Source organism: Myxocyprinus asiaticus, chromosome 31, assembly GCF_019703515.2.
Source record: "Myxocyprinus asiaticus isolate MX2 ecotype Aquarium Trade chromosome 31, UBuf_Myxa_2, whole genome shotgun sequence".
Taxonomy (NCBI): Eukaryota; Metazoa; Chordata; class Actinopteri; order Cypriniformes; family Catostomidae; genus Myxocyprinus; species Myxocyprinus asiaticus.
The window spans coordinates 803,444-827,404 of NC_059374.1; the positions used below are offsets into that span (position 1 = coordinate 803,444).

Sequence of the window (23,961 nt, forward strand, 5' to 3'; positions counted from 1 at the left end):
TGTGTATTGTATTGTACTCTATTGGATTAAATAGAAAATATCTTGGTGAGCGACCTACAAAGATCTCAAAATATAAACACATAGCTTTAGCCTGGCGACCATGTAGCAGTGCACTAAAAAGTACTCTGAACAACTGCATAGCAACACCGTGTCATGTTGGTTTGAGTTTTCTTCAGGACATGTAAAAATCTATTTGTCATTCAAATTGACACTGATTAGTTGTGTATTAAGATGCACATGCAGGTAAAGCAGATGGAAATGCAGGCAAAGCTTCTGTCATATACACTGCTGTGTACTTTATAGTGAACAGAAATCAAGCAAGTGTAAATGTAAATGTGTTTAGATGCCGGAACCCACAGAACAACATCTGCCTGCAGTTCAGATCCAAAACAAAAATAACACAGAGTCTCTTAGACACTGAAGCCCCCCTAAATAGGGTCTAGCAATGCCTTTGATTCCAAGTGTATTCCAATGGAATATTAACTTATATCAACATTGAGGATAATGAAAAAATGGTCTCCGCTCTTTTCTTTAAAAACCCATACTAATGCGTTATGGACGTGACAGTTATGGGTGCTTCATATCAAATCATATAGATATCAATAGTAGAATCAAACATTCATATGATTCTGATAGATCGCTTATTATTGCTTTGATCTGTGACGTGTTTCAAGCTTACTGCATTTGTAGCCAACATTTGGGAAGGTATCATTTTGGCAAACTTTGTAATTTAAATTGAAATATGATAAACATCATCTAATATTGCTGCGCTGCTCATCATGTGCTGCATACACCCACAAGAGGGCGCCGCTTGCTCATGCATCACCGACTGAACTGCACGAGGGTAGTTCCGCCCCGGGATTGATGCAGGAGCTGCGCTCGGCGACCGATCTCGCTCTCCGGGCGACGAAGGTCACGGCGTGGTCTCTCGGGCGGGCAATGTCCACCTTGGTGATTCAGGAGCGCCACCTTTGGCTCAGCCTGGTCGAGATGGGAGAGGCCGACAAGGCATGGTTCCTTGCTGCTCCCATTTCCCAAGTTGGCCAGTCTGGCGACACAGAGGACTTTGCCCAGCAGTTCTCAGTGGTGAAGCAGCAGACGGAGGTTATCTGGCACATACTGCCACTGCGAGGACGATCAGCTGTCCTTCCTGTCTCCCTGTAGGCCCCTCTGCCCCAGTCTCCATGCTTGTAGTAACTCCTCCCCCGTAGGGTAGGACCTACCGTGGGACTTCTCCACATGGCATACCTCCGACATAGCTCGGCAAGACCATGTGACATATTTCCACTTAAATAGCCCCCCTCTCTCTGGGTGAGGTGTGGTGTCCGCGGTGTCCTCAATGACCAGTAATAAACAGAAATGAACAGCAATGGACTGTGAAAATGAAATGAGTGTATAAAACAGAAGACTCAGACTTTGTTTTGTGTGTGTGTGTGTGTGTGTGTCTCTGTGTGTGTCTCTGTGTGTGTCTCTGTGTGTGTGTGTGTGTGTGTGTGTGTGTGTGTGTGTGTGTGTCTGTGTGTGTCTGTGTGAGTGTGTGTGTGAGAGTCTGTGTGTGTGTCTCTCTGTGTGTGTCTGTGTCTGTGTGAGTGTGTGTGTGTCTGTATCTGTGTGTGTTGAGTGGTGGTGGCGTAGTGGGCTAAAGCACATAACTGTTATGTTGCTGGTTTGATCCCCACAGCCACCACCATTGTGTCCTTGAGCAAGGCTCTTAACTCCAGGTTGCTCCAGGGGGGATTGTCCCTGTAATAAGTACACTGTAAGTCACTTTGGATAAAAAGCATCTGCCAAATGCATAAATGTATGTGTGAGTGTGTGTGTCTGCATTGTGGCTAATTTGTATATTGTATTTATGTTTATATATATATATATATGGTTAACAACAATTGAAGTGTGTGTTAACAATTTTTGGTTATCCTCTGATTAATCAGGGAAGGTTAACAACAGTTATGGATTGTGTTAATTTAATATTCTTTTTCTTCTTATTCATAATCATTTTAAAAAAAAAATCAAATTTATTTTACTACTTTTTATTCTTATTTCATGTCTTAATTGTTTTTTATTTTTGTATGTATCTTGTATTTTCTTTAAAATGTTTATGTAAAGCACTTTGAATTGCCATTGTGTATGAAATGTGCAATATAAATAAACTTGCCTTGCCTATTTGACAAATTAAAAAATCCTTCGGTCCTTCGGGGTCGGTCAATTTTGATCACAAACACAATTTTGCTTCTTTTTTTTTTTTATGACTGCTTATCCAATCAAGTCCAATTTTTGTGTGTGTGTTCGGATGGCGAGTAAAGTCATCAATTCTTGTACCACTCAGATAAAGGAAGCTGTTTTTATTACTATTGTAAATAGTGATTTCAGTCTTCTGACTGAATGACTGAACAGTATGGGAAGCTTAAGTGTGTAGCCCAAGTAAAATAATAAAAGTAAAAAATCGCATTGAAAGTCAGTAACCGTAATATGATTACAAGAATTTGAATTAAGATGTGCTACGCTATTTTGTTTTGTTTTTTTGTTTTTTTTTTACTAAAAAAGTAGTTTGATTAGTTAAATTACTTTTCAATTAAAAGACTCAAAGCTGGTGACTTCAAATAATCATTATGTCACTCTGACAGGTTGACTCGTACATTTCCCATCATGCTCTATTTTAATCACTCAGTTAAATATTGTAACTAGATGTTTTTAAACTCACATTGATATGACACAAACTTCTGTGGCAAGAGCTCTTTTAGTCTTGTGGGTTCTTGGCTCTTTCTGTTTTTCTGCTTTTGCAATGTGAAGAAGACAAAACACACTGCAGTCTTGTGATCTACTCACCGGGGTTACTCCGCTATACTTCAACTACAGCTAAATCTGACCAAACCTCCCTTTGGTGAAGTCCTCAAAGATAAAAATGACTCTGTGATACAGTAAAGAATGTTTTTCACCTTCAGTGGCTTTAAAAACATCCTCACACAGTTGCGCTTGTGCTGGCAGTTCAGATGTGGAAAACCAGCAGCGTTTGACATCATGATGAATCACCGGTGCTGATAAAAACACCCCTCAGTCCCTGTATATCTGTATTGTGTGATAGCACTGAGCTTACTCATGAAAGTCACTGGCGCTCACAGACATGAAATCACTCACGTGTCTCCTGCAGGATTCTCATTTGCTTTCCACAGCTCACTGAAGTGTGCACAGGGAGGATCTGATATCAGGACTACAATACTTCACCTCAAACCTTACAAGTCATTTCATATTCAAATAGAATAAACGGGTGAATTTATGAGTGAATGAGTCTTAGAAATGGTGTTTCAAAGAAGAAAACAATGTCTTTATACTGTTCATTTATTGACTCTTGCATTGAGAAAGTCGAAAAACAAGTTATGCAATACTTGCATTTATTGGTAATCATTATTAATGAAATGTGATGACAGTATGTGATATCATGTACATTTACATGTGAATAGATATGGAAGTATATGAATCACAGTCTCATGATATTTCTAACTATTTCAATGAACTAATGATCTTAAACATTATATAATATATATCCGAATCAGAATGAGCTTTATTGCCGAGTATGCTTACACACACAAGGAATTTGTCATGGTGACAGAAGCTTCCAGTGCAAGAGAATGCAACGTATGTACATACATAAATATACATTTAAACATATATACATATAGAGACATAAAAAAACAAGATATACCAAATAAAAAAAGAGAAATATACAATAGAGCAATAAATATATACTGTATATAACATTATACATTTTTAAATGGATAGTTCACCCAGAAATGGCAATTCTGTCATCATTTATCATCCTCATGTCACTCCAAACCCATATGACTTGCTTTCTATAATGGAACACAAATGGAGATGTTAGGCAGAATGTTCATGCTGTTCTTTTACAAACAAGGAAAGCCCACAGTGACCAGGAGCTGTCAAACTCCAAAAACAACAAAAACACCATAATCATTTCATAAATGTAGTTCATATGATAACTTGGTGTGAGAAACAGACCCAAAACTGAACTCATTATTGACTGAAAATCTTCCCATCTGTTCAGCATCACTGACGTCAAACCTGCCGTGGCACGTCTTCACACGTCATATATGAATGTACATGATTGCAAATGAGATTTGTAGAGCAGCGGCAGAGGGGAAGATGATCTGTGACTAACGTGAACATGATATCTAGTTCTCAGTATTGAACACTAATACACTACTTCTGTCTCTGTAGTCGGCATCAGAGTATGTGAAGTCTCGTCTTCCGCTCATGTTGCGGCAGCAGCTGCAGAAAGAGAGCAGCGTTCAGTCGCATCAGTCCATCCTCACACAACAGATCTTCAACATGGACAGAGAGATGCTGGACAAACTGTCCGCCTCATATGACGAGGCAGGTGAGAGTTCACACTTGGGTCAAAGGTCATGCAAAATCTCACAGATTTTAGGCTATAATCAGGTTAGATGTTTGTTAGTAGGTTACTCTACGACTACTCTGTCTTTGAGCTTTAAAGGAGTCATGTCATGCTTTTTATGTCAGCCATGTCATTACTTTATTATTTCCCTTGAGGTTCACTTGTAATGTTATTAAAGGTTTTTACACAGAACACAGTCATAATCTTGTGCTAAATGACCTTTTTCTCCCGGTCTCTGGCCCTCTGTCTGAAACACTCGGTTTTGTGTTCTGTCCCCTTTGAGACTTCACTATTCACTCCCACTGTGTTATGATTGGCTAACAGCTTTGAAGAGCAAACATTCCCAGCCAATGCTCATGGAACTGTTTTTTTCCAAGAATAAAACAATGAAAATGTGCAAGCAATTTACAAAATTCCCTGAAAGCACTCAGTCGAGGCAATCATTAATAGTGATCAAACCAAATCACTTTTATTGTCACACAGCCATATACACAAGTGCAATAGTGTGTGAAATTCTTGGGTGCAGTTCCGAGCAACATAGCAGTCGTGACAGTGATGAGACATATACCAATTTACAATAACATCAAATTAACACAACACAATTTAAAATCTAATATACACATAATTACACACAACACAATATACAGATAATAACATACTCTGTACAGTATACAATACACACAATATAAAATACACAATATACAATAAAATAGTATATATAGAATGTACAGTAGGATGTATTGTACTGTATTGACATTCAGGCTGTCGGTTGATAGTTGTTAAGAGTGAATATAATATAATAATAATATAATTTATGACAGTCCGGTGTGAGATATAAGAGTAAGAGTAATAAAGTGCAGTGCTGATGTGCAGTGCAGTTTTTGGACTCAAGATGGCGCCGAGTATGGCTGCTGCGTTGCGAGCTCCGACACAACATAGCAATGGTTTGTTTGTTTTGTTTACAATTCTTATGTTTTTTGTCTTGGATGTTGTCTGCCTTATTGTCTACAACAGACAAACACTTTTGGACATTGGTTCAGCAATCACACACTGTAAACCGGACTTCAAATTCCTCAATGCCGACCCACTGTTTACAAACACGCAAGCGGAGCCCTTTGTCTGGGCAGCACGGCCGCGGAAACGCAGGAGGAAAAGGGGAAACAGAGCCGGCGTTCTCATCAGAGTAAGACGGCGCGCAAATCGACCCCCGCTACCCACTATTCTACTGGCAAATGTTCAGTCTCTGGATAACAAGCTCTGCAAGCTGAAAGCGTGGATCTCTTTCCAACGAGAGACGAGGGACTGCTGCATTATCTGCCTTACGGAAACTTGGATGTGTGCGGAGATTCCAGACTCAGCCATTGAACCCACGGGGTTCTCCGTGCACCAAGCGGACAGAGCGAAAGACCTCTCAGGTAAAAGCAGAGGAGGTGGTGTATGTTTTATGATCAACAAATCCTGGTGTGATCAGAGGAACGTACATTCCATCAAGTCTTTCTGTTCTCCTGATCTGGAATTTCTTATGCTTCTGTGTCGACCATTCTGGCTACCGAGGGAATTCACAGCGGTCATTATCACTGCTGTGTACATCCCGCCACAAGCCGACACAGACCGGGCATTCAAGGAACTGTACAGGATTATAAGCAAACAGGAAACCGTGCACCCTGAGGCCACGTTCATTGTGACCGGGGACTTTAATAAAGCCAGTTTCAAATCAGTCGCACCAAAATATCACCAGCACATTAGTTTCAACACACGAGGGGACCGGGTTTTGGACCATTGCTACTCTCCGTTCCGGGATGGCTACAAATCCCTCCCCCACCCACCATTTGGCAAATCGGACCACTCTTCCATTCTGCTTCTGCCCGCTTACAGGCAGAAACTGAAACAGGAAGCACCCACCCTCAGAACGATCCAGTGCTGGTCGGACCAATCAGACTCTACGCTACAAGACTGTTTTGATCACACGGACTGGGAGATGTTCCGGTCCGCCTCTGATGACGACATCGAGCTTTACGCTGATAGCGTAATGTGTTTCATCAGAACGTGCGTAGAGGAAGTGATTCCGACCAGAACTGTACGAATCTATCCGAATCAGAAGCCGTGGATCAATAGCGATGTTCGCGCGGCACTTAATGTGCGGACCTCCGCTTTTAATTCCGGGAACGCGGAGGAGCATAAACAAGCCAGTTATGCCCTCCTAAAAACTATCAAAACAGCAAAACGCCAGTACAGGAGCAAGATTGAAGGACAGTTTAACACCACCAACTCTAGAAGCATGTGGCAGGGAATTAACATCATCACGGACTTTAAAGGGAATAAAAACTCCGCCATGAACACCGCTGCCTCTCTACCGGATGAGCTAAATACCTTTTATGCTCGTTTCGAGGGAAATAACACCGCCCTCGTGGAGAGAGCTCGGCGGTAGCCAGGATGGTCGACACAGAAGCATGAGAAATTCCAGATCAGGAGAGCAGAAAGACTTGATGGAATGTACGTTCCTCTGATCACACCAGGATTTGTTGATCATAAAACATACACCACCACCTCTAGTTTTACCTGAGAGGTCTTTCGCTCTGTCCACTCGGTGCACGGAGAATCCCGCGGGTTCAATGCCTGAGTCTGGAATCTCCGCACACATCCAAGTTTCTGTAAGGCAGATAACGCAGCAGTCCCTCGTCTCTCGTTGGAAAGAGATCCACGCTTTCAGCTCGCAGAGCTTGTTATCCAGAGACTGAACATTTGCCAGTAGAATAGTGGGTAGCGGGGGTCGATTTGCGCGGCGTCTTACTCTGATGAGAACGCCGGCTCTGTTTTCCCTTTTCCTCCTGCGTTTCCGCGGCCGTGCTGCCCAGACAAAGGGCTCCGCTTGCGTGTTTGTAAACAGCGGGTCGGCATTGAGGAATGTGAAGTCCGGTTTTCGGTGTGAGATCGCTGAACCAATGTCCAAAAGTGTTGGTCTGTCGTAGATAGTAAGACAGAAAACATAAGAATGGTGAACAAAACAAACAAAACACTACTATGTTGTGTCGGAGCTCGCAACGCAGCAGCCATACTCGGCGCCATCTTGAGTCCAAAAAGAGTTGATACAAAAAGAGTATCACTATGCAGTCATAGTGTGCATGCATCAAACACGTTTGTATTTACTCTTGGTCAAAAGAGTATATTTTGAAAGGCATACAACTTTTGGTGAAAAAATAATGCACTTTAAAGCTGAGAACAGTGAAAATAGTCCAAGCTGCAAACGTGAAGAGTTAATAAATCTGTATCCAGCTGTAAGCTGTTGTGTTATAATTTATTACATTTTTTTGTATACATTTTTGTTAATGAAACCTAAATAAAAAAAATGTTCATTAACTGAAATAAAAATAAAAATTAACATGATTGGGATAAATTGACACTAATCTAAAATACTTTTTCACCACTCCAAAACTAACTTAAAATAAAAATGACCTCAAATTCATTTGAGTTTTTTAACGTATGTATTATACAATCTACCTTAATTAAACCTGAAAATGCCGCTAGATAGAAGAAACACAAGACTGCTCTGAGAAATGTAATGACGTTACACATATTTAAATATATGACCAACTAAACTGAAACTAGAAAAACACTGTGAAACTAACCTAAAACTAAACTGGAAATACAAATTGAATAAAAAAAATTGAAATAAACAATTATAAGGGACGGTCGGCACGGATGTTGGCCTCTGTTGTGTCGTCGCTTCAATATACATCCTGTGTAGATAAATATGGGATGTTCGCCTGGTGCAGAGTCACTGCTTAAACACGATATAATGGGTGGTTCCATCGCATTCATTTCGGCCAAAATACACGATGTCCTGTCTAATATGAGACTGTTGAACAGCTGGCCATCTTACTAGCGTATAGTACACACTGTCTTTCATTGCATTCCGCACGATGAGTATTAATCTCAATTAAATATTCTGTGTGCAATCATGTATGCCTTTGGTAAGTAACTGTGTAATAAGCATGATCTGCTGCACGTTGGAGTCCTGATCATGCTTTGTTTTGAGATAAAAACGTCTGACTGTACAATTCCTTACATATCAAACAGACGGAAACAGTAGTATTATATTGGTTACTCAACATGTCTAATATATTTGGCACTGCTCCATCTTTCAATGTAAGTTTCTTAGCAAAGTCTGAATCTTCAAAAGAATCCTTAGAGAAATGTGCCAAGCAAAACATATGCATTCAGGAACTTTGGAGGCGGGGCTATTCAAATTAACACCCCATGCTGACGTCACGAAGAGGTCGAATTCAAAGTGAGATGTTTTTGCAGAGTAGAAACAATAAATGTTCTTTATGGACTGGAGAGGAAGTTTAGAGCTCTGAAACTTACTGCATGTTATTATAGTACAATGACCTCCTGTATGTGATTGCTCATGACATGACCCCTGAACTCCAGTCTGCTAAATAATGTCAGATTGTCATAAAAATATCTAAAGTAATTATTATTAATCTTGTTAGTTTAATGTTTAAAAGCAGACAGACTGATTCACGTGAATGTTGTGTGTTTATATCTGCTTCAGATGGCTTTCTGAACTCTGTCTCTCTCTCTCTCGCTGTCTCTGTATGTCTCTCGCTTTCTCTGTGTGTGTCAGGTACGACGTGTCTGGTGGCTCTGCTTTCTGATAAGCAGTTGACTGTAGCTAATGTTGGCGACTCGCGGGCTGTACTGTGTGATAAAGACGGGGATGCTGTACAGCTGTCACATGACCACAAACCGTACCAGCTCAAAGAGAGGAAGAGGATCAAGAAAGCAGGTGAGCGGTGTGATTATGAGTCTGTGTGGATAAACATCTCTGGAGCTCAGATTGTCATTGACAGATAACCTTCTATTGCTGAAACTTCAGTGTTTTATTAAGGCTTGATTGCACTACACAACTTTTACACTGATTTTAGCCCCCATTTTGTAGTCGGTTCCAGTCTGCAGATTTTGGGCCAGTGTTGAGAGATTTCACATAAATCGTGCAATGTATGATGGGTAATGACTCTGATTTCTGACTCTCTGACTGTGATTCCGTCTAGTTGAAGGATATCAGACCTGAAGATAGAGAACAAGCACTCGAGTGGAGTTTAACTTTTAATGCCCCTCACTAGAGTCGTGTATTTAGTCGTGTCACAGAACAACAGCAGCTCCCGTATCCGTGTTTGTTTACATCTTTTATGCAGATCCTGGAACAAAGTTTGTGACTGGATCAAATAGAATTGATAGTTGATAAGTGTATGATTCCTAGTATTTTCAAACCTGTCGTGTAGTTTAATCCAGCCTTTATTTGCAGTACTGCTATCACATGTCTACCAACAGCTCAAAGTTGCACTTATGTTTCTGCTCATAACCTTTGAACTGAAAGTAATTCCTGTGATTCCAGTGGCATCTCTGACATCACTGAACTACACCACAACCATAAACAAAAGAACGTCCCATTAAAAAACTGTCCTGGGCCCCATTCTTCATACGTTGATTAGAGTTATCTGATCCTGGATTGTTGTGTTCTTCAAAGAGCATCTCAGAATTGCTGTCATGGCAACATGTCTGTAAGCTCAAACCTTCTCGGGAGTCTTATTTAACGTAAACAGGATTAGATCGCATCTTTATAAGCAGAAGTTATACTGGCAGTCACTGCATTATTCATACCAGAGTACCCTTTTGAAGCAGAGGCAATAATAATTTAGTATAATTATAATTTTATTAATCATTTAAAATAAAATAATAATATTGTAGATAATAATAGTTAAAGCTCATTTTGCTCATTTAGAGTTACCACTTTATTTGTGAGAAAGTAATGTACTTTCAGTTTTGTTTTGTGTCTTTGCAGACGTTTTATGTAATTAATGAAACTCAAAACACAAAAGTAACAATAAAAACATCAGAAACTGGCTTCTTGTCAATCTACTAGATGCTAAGAACTAAATAAGAGCGACGTCTGCGTTTGTGCCATTAGAAACGTGTACATCGTACATAAAAGATCTTTCAGGATTTTAGTTGTTTTCTGGTCTTGTAAGAACGCAGGCTTTTAAAGAGAGCTTTTATGCCCTCACACATTTGTGAAGTTTGTGTAGGTAAGTACATTGAAATAATATATATATATATATATATTTTGCATAAGTCAGGACATAATACAATTAAAAATAATGCAACATCTGTGACATTAAAATAAAATACTGTTGCAAATCAAAAAATAATGTTACAGTTACACATCAAATTTATTCACACCTCTTCAGCCTTTTCTCTTTATTTTAGCCGCTTTGGCAGTGTTTCCTTTTTAAGATTACTCTCTGTTTGGCCGGAGGTTAACATGAATGTTGACGGCCCTCTATACATTAATTAATACAGTAAATTTAAATGCCAAGGGCAAGTGTCCCTGTGCTGTGGAGTCAGCTGCAATAGTTCCTATATTCAACCATTGTTTATATATGTTTGTTTAGTTCACTTTTATGCCACAATGTCATCTACTGTATAGTGTAGAAAAGAATAAATTCATATGTAACAGAAGACAATAAAACATTATCAACTTTACCTCCATATCAGAATTTCATTGAGACATATTCAACAGAGTATGATATGCCATAGTTCATGACATTACTATATTCACCATGGTCAGAATGCATAACATACGAATTGTCCCCCTTTTTTAAATCATAGATAAGTAACGTGAAATGTCAACGATATACAGGTGCATCTCAATAAATTAGAATGTCGTGGAAAAGTTCATTTATTTCAGTAATTCAACTCAAATTGTGAAACTCGTGTATTAAATAAATTCAATGCACACAGACTGAAGTAGTTTACGTCTTTGGTTCTTTTAATTGTGATGATTTTGGCTCACATTTAACAAAAACCCACCAATTCACTATCTCAACAAATTAGAATACATCATAAGATCAATAAAAAAACATTTTTAGTGAATTGTTGGCCTTCTGGAAAGTATGTTCATTTACTGTATATGTACTCAATACTTGGTAGGGGCTCCTTTTGCTTTAATTACTGCCTCAATTCAGCGTGGCATGGAGGTGATCAGTTTGTGGCACTGCTGAGGTGGTATGGAAGCCCAGGTTTCTTTGACAGTGGCCTTCAGCTCATCTGCATTTTTTGGTCTCTTGTTTCTCATTTTCCTCTTGACAATACCCCATAGATTCTCTATGGGGTTCAGGTCTGGTGAGTTTGCTGGCCAGTCAAGCACACCAACACCATGGTCATTTAACCAACTTTTGGTGCTTTTGGCAGTGTGGGCAGGTGCCAAATCCTGCTGGAAAATGAAATCAGCATCTTTAAAAAGCTGGTCAGCAGAAGGAAGCATGAAGTGCTCCAGAATTTCTTGGTAAACGGGTGCAGTGACTTTGATTTTCAAAAAACACAATGGACCAACACCAGCAGATGACATTGCACCCCAAATCATCACAGACTGTGGAAACTTAACACTGGACTTCAAGCAACTTGGGCTATGAGCTTCTCCACCCTTCCTCCAGACTCTAGGACCTTGGTTTCCAAATGAAATACAAAACTTGCTCTCATCTGAAAAGAGGACTTTGGACCACTGGGCAACAGTCCAGTTCTTCTTCTCCTTAGCCCAGGTAAGACGCCTCTGACGTTGTCTGTGGTTCAGGAGTGGCTTAACAAGAGGAATACGACAACTGTAGCCAAATTCCTTGACATGTCTGTGTGTGGTGGCTCTTAATGCCTTGACCCCAGCCTCAGTCCATTCCTTGTGAAGTTCACCCAAATTCTTGAATCGATTTTGCTTGACAATCATAAGGCTGCGGTTCTCTCGGTTAGTTGTGCATCTTTTTCTTCCACACTTTTGCCTTCCACTCAACTTTCTGTTAACATGCTTGGATACAGCACTCTGTGAACAGCCAGCTTCTTTGGCAATGAATGTTTGTGGCTTACCCTCCTTGTGAAGGGTGTCCATGATTGTCTTCTGGACAACTGTCAGATCAGCAGTCTTCCCCATGATTGTGTAGCCTAGTGAACCAAACTGAGAGACCATTTTGAAGGCTCAGGAAACCTTTGCAGGTGTTTTGAGTTGATTAGCTGATTGGCATGTCACCATATTCTAATTTTTTGAGAGAGTGAATTGGTGGGTTTTTGTTAAATGTGAGCCAAAATCATCACAATTAAAAGAACCAAAGACTTAAACTACTTCAGTCTGTGTGCATTGAATTTATTTAATACACAAGTTTCACAATTTGAGTTGAATTACTGAAATAAATGAACTTTTCCACGACATTCTAATTTATTGAGATGCACCTGTATTTACCACTGAACTAGAAATGTCCCCGTTTTTCATTTCAGAAATCTGCTCACCTTACAACACTTTCACATCCTGTATAAATGACAGCCAGATACTGCCATAAGTAGCTCATGCAGAGAAAGGAATGAAAAATGTTTTTTGTTTTACTGTTGTTATAAACCACTACTTAGATTAGTACTCAGGATGATCAAGCATGTTAAAGGTGCCTCGTATGTGGAAGTATGGCTTACACTGACACCTAGTGGTGTGATGCTGCATGATTCAAACACAACAGTTTTCAGTTTCAGATGCCATTGTAAAATTTCACTGTGTACAGTAAACCAGAATAAATGTAATCCATTAGTGAAAGTGTCCAATAACAGGACGGATACTGAGATTACAGTAGTATTCTAACATGTGCGGACCCCCTCCATGTAGAATAAAACCGCTTTTATAAGGTTACTGATATGACTGAACTCTTCATCTCACGACTGCTCATGATTTCATACATGTGTTTAAAAATGACTAATTATTTCTTTAGAAGTAAAACTTTTTAAATAAGGAATTAATGAGTGCCCCTTTAATAAAAAGTACAGATAATATGAAACAGTGGCCTGTCTCTTGGAGCGACTGCTAGATTACCAGACCATAGTTAACAGAAATAATATAGGAGAAAGACTCCTTTGATTTGATTTTCTCTTAAAACACTTCATAGCAACAAAAACAACCACAGTACTCTGGTTAGGATGCCTCCTAGACTCCTAGGGAGGTTTGCCGGGCATGCCCAACTGGAAAGCGAGCCTGAGGCAGACCCAGAACACGCTGGAGGGATTATATCTCTCGGCTGGCCTGGAAACGCCTTGAGATCCCCCAGGAAGAGCTGCAGGATGTGGCCTGGGAAAAGGACGTATGGGCTGTCCTGCTGAATCTGCTGCCACTGTGACCCGGATGAGAAGGATGGATGGACAGATATAACTATTGCCCCTTGATCTACTCAATATCACTTTAAACCCTTAGGGGCCTTTTACCCCAAGTGTGTGGGCCTTAAAACTGAAATTTAATCAAAACAACCTTCTGTTATTATTTATTTTCACACAAATTGTGTTGCTCCATCCACATTCAATAAAAATAAATTATTCAAATCTTGATACATTCTGTGACCAGCACGTTTTCCTTAAGGTGTGCCTTTATCCTCGTACCCGAATAAACATACTCTCTGGAGAGCTCATGGCACACCCACTGTCTCCGATCCTTAATCTAAGATTTATCTTCATTCTGATTGGTGCAATCCACCCTTAAACGTTATTCTGCTGTTCTGTGTGTTCATCAGGTGGCTTCATCAGTTTCAACGGCTCGTGGCGTGTACAGGGCGTTCTCGCCATGTCACGTTCCCTTGGTGACTACCCGCTCAAGAAGCAGAATGTGCTGATCTCTGATCCTGACGTCATGACCTTTGACCTGGACAAACTGCAGCCGCAGTTCATGATTCTGGCATCCGATGGGCTTTGGGACGTGTTTAGCAACAAGGAGGCTGTGCATTTCATCAAACAGCGACTCAACGAACCACATTTCGGCGCGAAGAGCATCGTCCTGCAGTCTTTTAACCGCGGCTGCCCGGACAACATCACGGTGATGGTGGTGAAGTTCAAGAAAAGAGCCTCGAAAGCTGCTGGACAGTGAAAATAATAATGTGTAATAACGCCATACAAACAGATATTACTATGAGAGAATGACTGAATGAATAACTTACATTATGCACATGTTTGAAGGGAATCATTCTGTTATCAGTTTTCACCCTCATTTCAGACCTTTATGACTTTCTTTCTTCTGTAGAACACAACAGGTGAATTTTAGAAGAATCTTCAAGCAGCTCTTTTCTACAACAACACTTCATAGTGACCATGACTGTCATGCTCCACAAAGGACACAAAAACACCAGAACAGTGCCAGAAAATGAAAGCAGTCCACAGGACTCGTGCGCTATAATGTGCCATTTTAGACTAATTCGATTTGAGAATTGAAAAAGATTATCAGTGAAAAGTGGCCTGATATTGAGTCTGTTCATCAAATAAAACTGTTGCATATCTTCAGAACAATGGGAAGTGCACAAGGTGTATGAAATACTTTTATGGTGCTTACTGGAGCTTCCTTTTTATAATCCACTGAACAGCATACGGGTTTGTAATGATATGAAGGTGAGTAAATAATGACAGAATTGTAATTGTTTTATTATTATTTGTTGAAAATAAAGAAAAAAAGACCATTTTTTGAAACTGCAACTATTTGTTATGACATTTATGTTGCAAACGTAAGCAAATCTATCATTTAATACTTTATTATTGAGTTGTCGCTGGTAGTGAGATTACGTACGGATAATATATATGACTGTGGAGCGGGCGTCTGAGATCAGCAATACACAACATACAATTATTCATTAAAAACTCATTCTTTAAGTTGTATAATTGATATAAGCTCAGGCTGTTTATGGCATTAATTATCAGTTCTGTACATTTTAAAAACATGTAGAAAACAATCAAAGGCATTTAAGGTCATCATTGCTATACAATCAAGAACATCTGTAATGAAACTTTTTTATATATTGCAGGTTTATCTGATTTCTCAACATCTTTCAACACATTGACTGGATGTTTGTTGCCTTATTTTTACGTGTCTTATCATTTGTGTCATATACACATCACATGTAAACGGACATCTTTCAGAGACAAAAGAATAACAGTGTGAATGTTTATATTAAATATCAACACCAGTTAAACAATCGTGCATCTAACTCTTTAATACACTAGACAAGAAAACAAACACTTTTTTAGTTCTGTGTTGAAGAATGTTCATGTACAGTTTTCTTTTGTTTCTTTACAGACGTTTTATGTAATTAATGAAACTCAAAACACAAAAGTGTAACAATAAAAACATCAGAAACTGGCTTCTTGTCAACAAGGTTACTCTGCTTTCTTAAATGAACATGAATAAAATGGGTTTTACATACATTATATATTTGTTTGCTTGTATTATTGGATGTTATAAATGTTTCATTGGAGATGGTGAATGAATGCATTAGTCAGAAGTGTGATGGTTAGAGCAGCATATGAATGTATATAATATGGACATATAGGATGCAGCATATGTAAAGCACACTCCACAATGCACATTCGTTTTTTACAGAAATGTCTCCAGTGAAATTTGAATTAAAAGTGATATCAGTATATTTGAACACTTTCTCTCCTCTATAGGACATCTGTGGAAATGAAATAGTGGATTTTTTCTTTTGCTGTTTGGAGCTAATTGGAGTGCCAAATAATAACACTTGCATAACTTAATATAATAGTTGGTCTGGTCTTGAGTTAGTGCTCATTCAGCTTCCTGGAGTCCATCTGGTTTAGAGACAATGGCCCCTGGTATTAAGTGTTTCGGACGATCCGATTAAAACAGGATGACGCTTAAGACAGGTGTAAATGAGGTCCAAGGCGTTCTGAGATTTGTCTCCTAGTATAAACATGCATTCCAATGCAGCAGTGAAGCTCCGCCCACTCACCTGTCAATTAACTGCTGCACTGACACAGATGACAAGCACATGATGATGCTTTAATGTTGCAAATAAAATAATTCCACTTGCGATTTACTGCTCTGACAAGTGTAATCACCAGTTCCCATTCAAACCAGTGTCTCACGTTTACATGGGCAACCAGATGTTACCCTGTGAAACCATTAAAATCACTCATCTGTGTGTGCGTATGGAACTGTGCAGACACTGATCAGTGGGTTATATTTTTTGTATAAATTTACTGTTGGAATATATATATATTTTTTAATAGTATTTTATTACTAGTCACAAAGTCAAGTCATTTTTTGCATTTAATCAAGCAAGTCACAATCCCTGAAATTTGTGTCTTGAGTAATGTAACTTGAGTCTCCCACCTCTGTGAATTAATAATTAATGGATTTACTGATCACATATGTACACAAATGACAGCTAGTACTTTTGGAGGTAACATATTAACACAAGTTGATGCATCCTCCAAAATATGTTGAATGAAGACTGTGAAACGAGGCTGCCTTCCAAGTGTTCTCACAATTGAGACGGCCTTCGACGGTGCTTGATGATGTGGCAGCTGAGATATTAAGCCCAACTAGACTGCAGCATCTGATTGAGACATTCATAAACATACCTGAACTTAAAGTAGATATATAATCAGATCACATACACTAAAAGTACTTATGCATAAATACTGAATCTTGATTGCCCTGTACAGGATATACTTAATATATGTATATAAACAGATTAGCCATGTAAACCTGAAACTGGCTCACTCACATGGATCTTTTCTCACACCGAATCACAAATAATGTCCTTTTTCTTTTACTGTAAATCTCCACTTTCACATTCACATTCTTTTGTTTTTGGTGATTCCCTTTCTTCATGCATACGCCCCCTACTGCACAGGGAGGAGAATTTCTTGCAAAAATGGGCTTAAATATTGATCTGGTTCTCCCCCACACCTATCATATCACTTCTGAAGACATGGATTTAACCACTGTAGTTGTATTGATTACTTTTATGCTGCATTTATGTGCTTTATTGAGCTTCAAAGTCGACTTGCATTGTATGGACCTACAGAGCTGAAATATTCTTCTAAAAATCTTCATTTGTGTTCTGCAGAAGAAAGAAAGTTACACACATCTGGGATGACATGAGGGTGAGTAAATGATGAGAGAATTTTACTTTTGGGGTGAATTATTACTTCCTTTAATATATTAAAATATTTTGGTCATGTGGTTGTAATTAACATGTTTGTTGCCATGTTGTTGTTTTGTGAAAAAAACAAACAAACATAAAACAGAGAGGAGTACTTTATATAGAAAAAAGAGTTATTTGATCACATAAATATCAGATGATTTTATGAAAAGGCACATTTTGTTCAGGTAATGTGGTGAAACCCTGAGAAAACTAAATTTCTTGATTCAAACATTTGTGATATCTGTAAAAAATGATTTGCTACCTTGAAAAATATGTTTGAATTATTTATTTTTTAATTGAATCAAGTTGTTTATACTCTCATGTATTCCATGTGCAAGTGAAGTATTTTAGTATATTTTACTTAATGGATACACTACAATTTTTGAAGTCATTAAATCATTTTTTATGAAAATATTATAACCATTTTTGAAACAATGTTGAAATCAATGTGGACACAAAGATAACATGACTACAGGCTTGACATGTTTTAAACTAGACTTCTCATTTTTATTACCAGATACATAATAGATGTGTAATTTCCAGCAGTTATTGCAAATTTAAAAAATACTAATTTTATTTTAATAAAATATTTAAATTAAATATTATATGTGGTGGGGTCTGTGAAGACACTGACAGTATCAGAAAATGTCAAACTGTGTTCTGATGATTCTAGTGGTGTGTTCAGTGTTATCAGTGAATGTGTTTATTACAGTCTTATACAGTATCAGTAAATATCTGAAGTATCTGCAGCACAAACTGTATTCTGATGATTCTAGAGGTGTGTTCAGTGTTATCAGTGAATGTGTTTATTACAGTCTTATACAGTATCAGTAAATATCTGAAGTATCTGCAGCACAAACTGTATTCTGATGATTCTAGTGGTGTGTTCAGTGTTATCAGTGAATGTGTTTATTACAGTCTTATACAGTATCAGTAAATATCTGAAGTATCTCCCGCACAAACTGTGTTCTGATGATTCTAGTGGTGTGTTCAGTGTTATCAGTGAATGTGTTTATTACAGTCTTATAGAGTATCAGTAAATATCTGAAGTATCTGCAGCACAAACTGTGTTCTGATGATTCTAGTGGTGTGTTCAGTGTTATCAGTGAATGTGTTTATTACAGTCTTATAGAGGATCAGTAAATATCTAGAGTATCTGCAGCACAAACTGTGTTCTGATGATTCTAGTGGTGTGTTCAGTGTTATCAGTGAATGTGTTTATTACAGTCTTATACAGTATCAGTAAATATCTGAAGTATCTGCAGCACAAACTGTGTTCTGATGATTCTAGTGGTGTGTTCAGTGTTATCAGTGAATGTGTTTATTACAGTCCTATACAGTATCAGTAAATATCTGAAGTATCTGCAGCACAAACTGTGTTCTGATGATTCTAGTGGTGTGTTCAGTGTTATCAGTGAATGTGTTTATTACAGTCTTATACAGTATCAGTAAATATCTGAAGTATCTGCAGCACAAACTGTGTTCTGATGATTCTAGTGGTGTGTTCAGTGTTATCAGTGAATGTGTTTATTACAGTCTTATAGAGTATCAGTAAATATCTGAAGTATCTGCAGCACAAACTGTGTTCTGATGATTCTAGTGGTGTGTTCAGTGTTATCAGTGAATGTGTTTATTACAGTCTTATACAGTATCAGTAAATATCTGAAGTATCTGCAGCACAAACTGTGTTCTGATGATTCTAGTGGTGTGTTCAGTGTTATCAGTGAATGTGTTTATTACAGTCTTATACAGTATCAGTAAATATCTGAAGTATCTGCAGCACAAACTGTGTTCTGATGATTCTAGTGGTGTGTTCAGTGTTATCAGTGAATGTGTTTATTACAGTCTTATACAGTATCAGTAAATATCTGAAGTATCTGCAGCACAAACTGTGTTCTGATGATTCTAGTGGTGTGTTCAGTGTTATCAGTGAATGTGTTTATTACAGTCTTATACAGTATCAGTAAATATCTGAAGTATCTGCAGCACAAACTGTGTTCTGATGATTCTAGTGGTGTGTTCAGTGTTATCAGTGAATGTGTTTATTACAGTCTTATACAGTATCAGTAAATATCTGAAGTATCTGCAGCACAAACTGTATTCTGATGATTCTAGTGGTGTGTTCAGTGTTATCAGTGAATGTGTTTATTACAGTCTTATACAGTATCAGTAAATATCTGAAGTATCTCCAGCACAAACTGTGTTCTGATGATTCTAGTGGTGTGTTCAGTGTTATCAGTGAATGTGTTTATTACAGTCTTATAGAGTATCAGTAAATATCTGAAGTATCTGCAGCACAAACTGTGTTCTGATGATTCTAGTGGTGTGTTCAGTGTTATCAGTGAATGTGTTTATTACAGTCTTATAGAGGATCAGAAAATATCTAGAGTATCTGCAGCACAAACTGTGTTCTGATGATTCTAGTGGTGTGTTCAGTGTTATCAGTGAATGTGTTTATTACAGTCTTATAGAGGATCAGTAAATATCTAGAGTATCTGCAGCACAAACTGTGTTCTGATGATTCTAGTGGTGTGTTCAGTGTTATCAGTGAATGTGTTTATTACAGTCCTATACAGTATCAGTAAATATCTGAAGTATCTGCAGCACAAACTGTGTTCTGATGATTCTAGTGGTGTGTTCAGTGTTATCAGTGAATGTGTTTATTACAGTCTTATACAGTATCAGTAAATATCTGAAGTATCTGCAGCACAAACTGTGTTCTGATGATTCTAGTGGTGTGTTCAGTGTTATCAGTGAATGTGTTTATTACAGTCTTATAGAGTATCAGTAAATATCTGAAGTATCTGCAGCACAAACTGTGTTCTGATGATTCTAGTGGTGTGTTCAGTGTTATCAGTGAATGTGTTTATTACAGTCTTATACAGTATCAGTAAATATCTGAAGTATCTGCAGCACAAACTGTGTTCTGATGATTCTAGTGGTGTGTTCAGTGTTATCAGTGAATGTGTTTATTACAGTCTTATACAGTATCAGTAAATATCTGAAGTATCTGCAGCACAAACTGTGTTCTGATGATTCTAGTGGTGTGTTCAGTGTTATCAGTGAATGTGTTTATTACAGTCTTATACAGTATCAGTAAATATCTGAAGTATCTGCAGCACAAACTGTGTTCTGATGATTCTAGTGGTGTGTTCAGTGTTATCAGTGAATGTGTTTATTACAGTCTTATACAGTATCAGTAAATATCTGAAGTATCTGCAGCACAAACTGTGTTCTGATGAATCTAGTGGTGTGTTCAGTGTTATCAGTGAATGTGTTTATTACAGTCTTATACAGTATCAGTAAATATCTAGAGTATCTGCAGCACAAACTGTGTTCTGATGATTCTAGTGGTGTGTTCAGTGTTATCAGTGAATGTGTTTATTACAGTCTTATACAGTATCAGTAAATATCTGAAGTATCTCCCGCACAAACTGTGTTCTGATGATTCTAGTGGTGTGTTCAGTGTTATCAGTGAATGTGTTTATTACAGTCTTATACAGTATCAGTAAATATCTGAAGTATCTGCAGCACAAACTGTGTTCTGATGATTCTAGTGGTGTGTTCAGTGTTATCAGTGAATGTGTTTATTACAGTCCTATATAGTATCAGTAAATATCTGAAGTATCTCCCGCACAAACTGTGTTCTGATGATTCTAGTGGTGTGTTCAGTGTTATCAGTGAATGTGTTTATTACAGTCTTATACAGTATCAGTAAATATCTGAAGTATCTGCAGCACAAACTGTGTTCTGATGATTCTAGTGGTGTGTTCAGTGTTATCAGTGAATGTGTTTATTACAGTCTTATAGAGTATCAGTAAATATCTGAAGTATCTGCAGCACAAACTGTGTTCTGATGATTCTAGTGGTGTGTTCAGTGTTATCAGTGAATGTGTTTATTACAGTCTTATACAGTATCAGTAAATATCTAGAGTATCTGCAGCACAAACTGTGTTCTGATGATTCTAGTGGTGTGTTCAGTGTTATCAGTGAATGTGTTTATTACAGTCTTATACAGTATCAGTAAATATCTGAAGTATCTGCAGCACAAACTGTGTTCTGATGATTCTAGTGGTGTGTTCAGTGTTATCAGTGAATGTGTTTATTACAGTCTTATACAGTATCAGTAAATATCTGAAGTATCTGCAGCACAAACTGTGTTCTGATGATTCTAGTGGTGTGTTCAGTGTTATCAGTGAATGTGTTTATTACAGTCTTATACAGTATCAGTAAATATCTAGAGTATCTGCAGCACAAACTGTGTTCTGATGATTCTAGTGGTGTGTTCAGTGTTATCAGTGAATGTGTTTATTACAGTCTTATACAGTATCAGTAAATATCTGAAGTATCTCCCGCACAAACTGTGTTCTGATGATTCTAGTGGTGTGTTCAGTGTTATCAGTGAATGTGTTTATTACAGTCTTATACAGTATCAGTAAATATCTGAAGTATCTGCAGCACAAACTGTGTTCTGATGATTCTAGTGGTGTGTTCAGTGTTATCAGTGAATGTGTTTATTACAGTCCTATATAGTATCAGTAAATATCTGAAGTATCTCCCGCACAAACTGTGTTCTGATGATTCTAGTGGTGTGTTCAGTGTTATCAGTGAATGTGTTTATTACAGTCTTATACAGTATCAGTAAATATCTGAAGTATCTGCAGCACAAACTGTGTTCTGATGATTCTAGTGGTGTGTTCAGTGTTATCAGTGAATGTGTTTATTACAGTCTTATACAGTATCAGTAAATATCTGAAGTATCTGCAGCACAAACTGTGTTCTGATGATTCTAGTGGTGTGTTCAGTGTTATCAGTGAATGTGTTTATTACAGTCTTATAGAGTATCAGTAAATATCTGAAGTATCTGCAGCACAAACTGTGTTCTGATGATTCTAGTGGTGTGTTCAGTGTTATCAGTGAATGTGTTTATTACAGTCTTATACAGTATTAGTAAATATCTGAAGTATCTCCCGCACAAACTGTGTTCTGATGATTCTAGTGGTGTGTTCAGTGTTATCAGTGAATGTGTTTATTACAATCTTATACAGTATCAGTAAATATCTGAAGTATCTGCAGCACAAACTGTGTTCTGATGATTCTAGTGGTGTGTTCAGTGTTATCAGTGAATGTGTTTATTACAGTCTTATACAGTATCAGTAAATATCTGAAGTATCTGCAGCACAAACTGTGTTCTGATGATTCTAGTGGTGTGTTCAGTGTTATCAGTGAATGTGTTTATTACAGTCTTATACAGTATCAGTAAATATCTGAAGTATCTGCAGCACAAACTGTGTTCTGATGATTCTAGTGGTGTGTTCAGTGTTATCAGTGAATGTGTTTATTACAGTCTTATACAGTATCAGTAAATATCTGAAGTATCTGCAGCACAAACTGTATTCTGATGATTCTAGTGGTGTGTTCAGTGTTATCAGTGAATGTGTTTATTACAGTCTTATACAGTATCAGTAAATATCTGAAGTATCTGCAGCACAAACTGTATTCTGATGATTCTAGTGGTGTGTTCAGTGTTATCAGTGAATGTGTTTATTACAGTCTTATAGAGTATCAGTAAATATCTGAAGTATCTGCAGCACAAACTGTATTCTGATGATTCTAGTGGTGTGTTCAGTGTTATCAGTGAATGTGTTTATTACAGTCTTATAGAGTATCAGTAAATTTCTGAAGTATCTGCAGCACAAACTGTGTTCTGATGATTCTAGTGGTGTGTTCAGTGTTATCAGTGAATGTGTTTATTACAGTCTTATAGAGTATCAGTAAATATCTGAAGTATCTGCCGCACAAACTGTGTTCTGATGATTCTAGTGGTGTGTTCAGTGTTATCAGTGAATGTGTTTATTACAGTCTTATACAGTATCAGTAAATATCTGAAGTATCTGCAGCACAAACTGTGTTCTGATGATTCTAGTGGTGTGTTCAGTGTTATCAGTGAATGTGTTTATTACAGTCTTATACAGTATCAGTAAATATCTGAAGTATCTGCAGCACAAACTGTGTTCTGATGATTCTAGTGATGTGTTCAGTGTTATCAGTGAATGTGTTTATTACAGTCTTATAGAGGATCAGTAAATATCTGAAGTATCTCCCGCACAAACTGTGTTCTGATGATTCTAGTGATGTGTTCAGTGTTATCAGTGAATGTGTTTATTACAGTCTTATACAGTATCAGTAAATATCTGAAGTATCTGCAGCACAAACTGTGTTCTGATGATTCTAGTGGTGTGTTCAGTGTTATCAGTGAATGTGTTTATTACAGTCTTATAGAGTATCAGTAAATATCTGAAGTATCTGCAGCACAAACTGTGTTCTGATGATTCTAGTGGTGTGTTCAGTGTTATCAGTGAATGTGTTTATTACAGTCTTATACAGTATTAGTAAATATCTGAAGTATCTCCCGCACAAACTGTGTTCTGATGATTCTAGTGGTGTGTTCAGTGTTATCAGTGAATGTGTTTATTACAATCTTATACAGTATCAGTAAATATCTGAAGTATCTGCAGCACAAACTGTGTTCTGATG

General features: G+C 37.8%; 1 protein-coding gene across 1 annotated transcript in view; it reads left to right on the forward strand.

The window, feature by feature from the left end:
• The window catches only part of ppm1lb (protein phosphatase, Mg2+/Mn2+ dependent, 1Lb), a 49,859-nt gene extending 34,180 nt beyond the window's left edge, over nucleotides 1–15,679 (forward strand). The window contains exons 2-4 of the mRNA XM_051665216.1: nucleotides 4,234–4,393; nucleotides 9,039–9,200; nucleotides 14,002–15,679. Coding sequence (XP_051521176.1) covers nucleotides 4,234–4,393; nucleotides 9,039–9,200; nucleotides 14,002–14,351 — 672 coding nt within the window. The 3' untranslated portion in view covers nucleotides 14,352–15,679. The remainder of the gene's footprint in view (nucleotides 1–4,233; nucleotides 4,394–9,038; nucleotides 9,201–14,001) is intronic.
• Nucleotides 15,680–23,961: the final 8,282 nt, after the last annotated feature.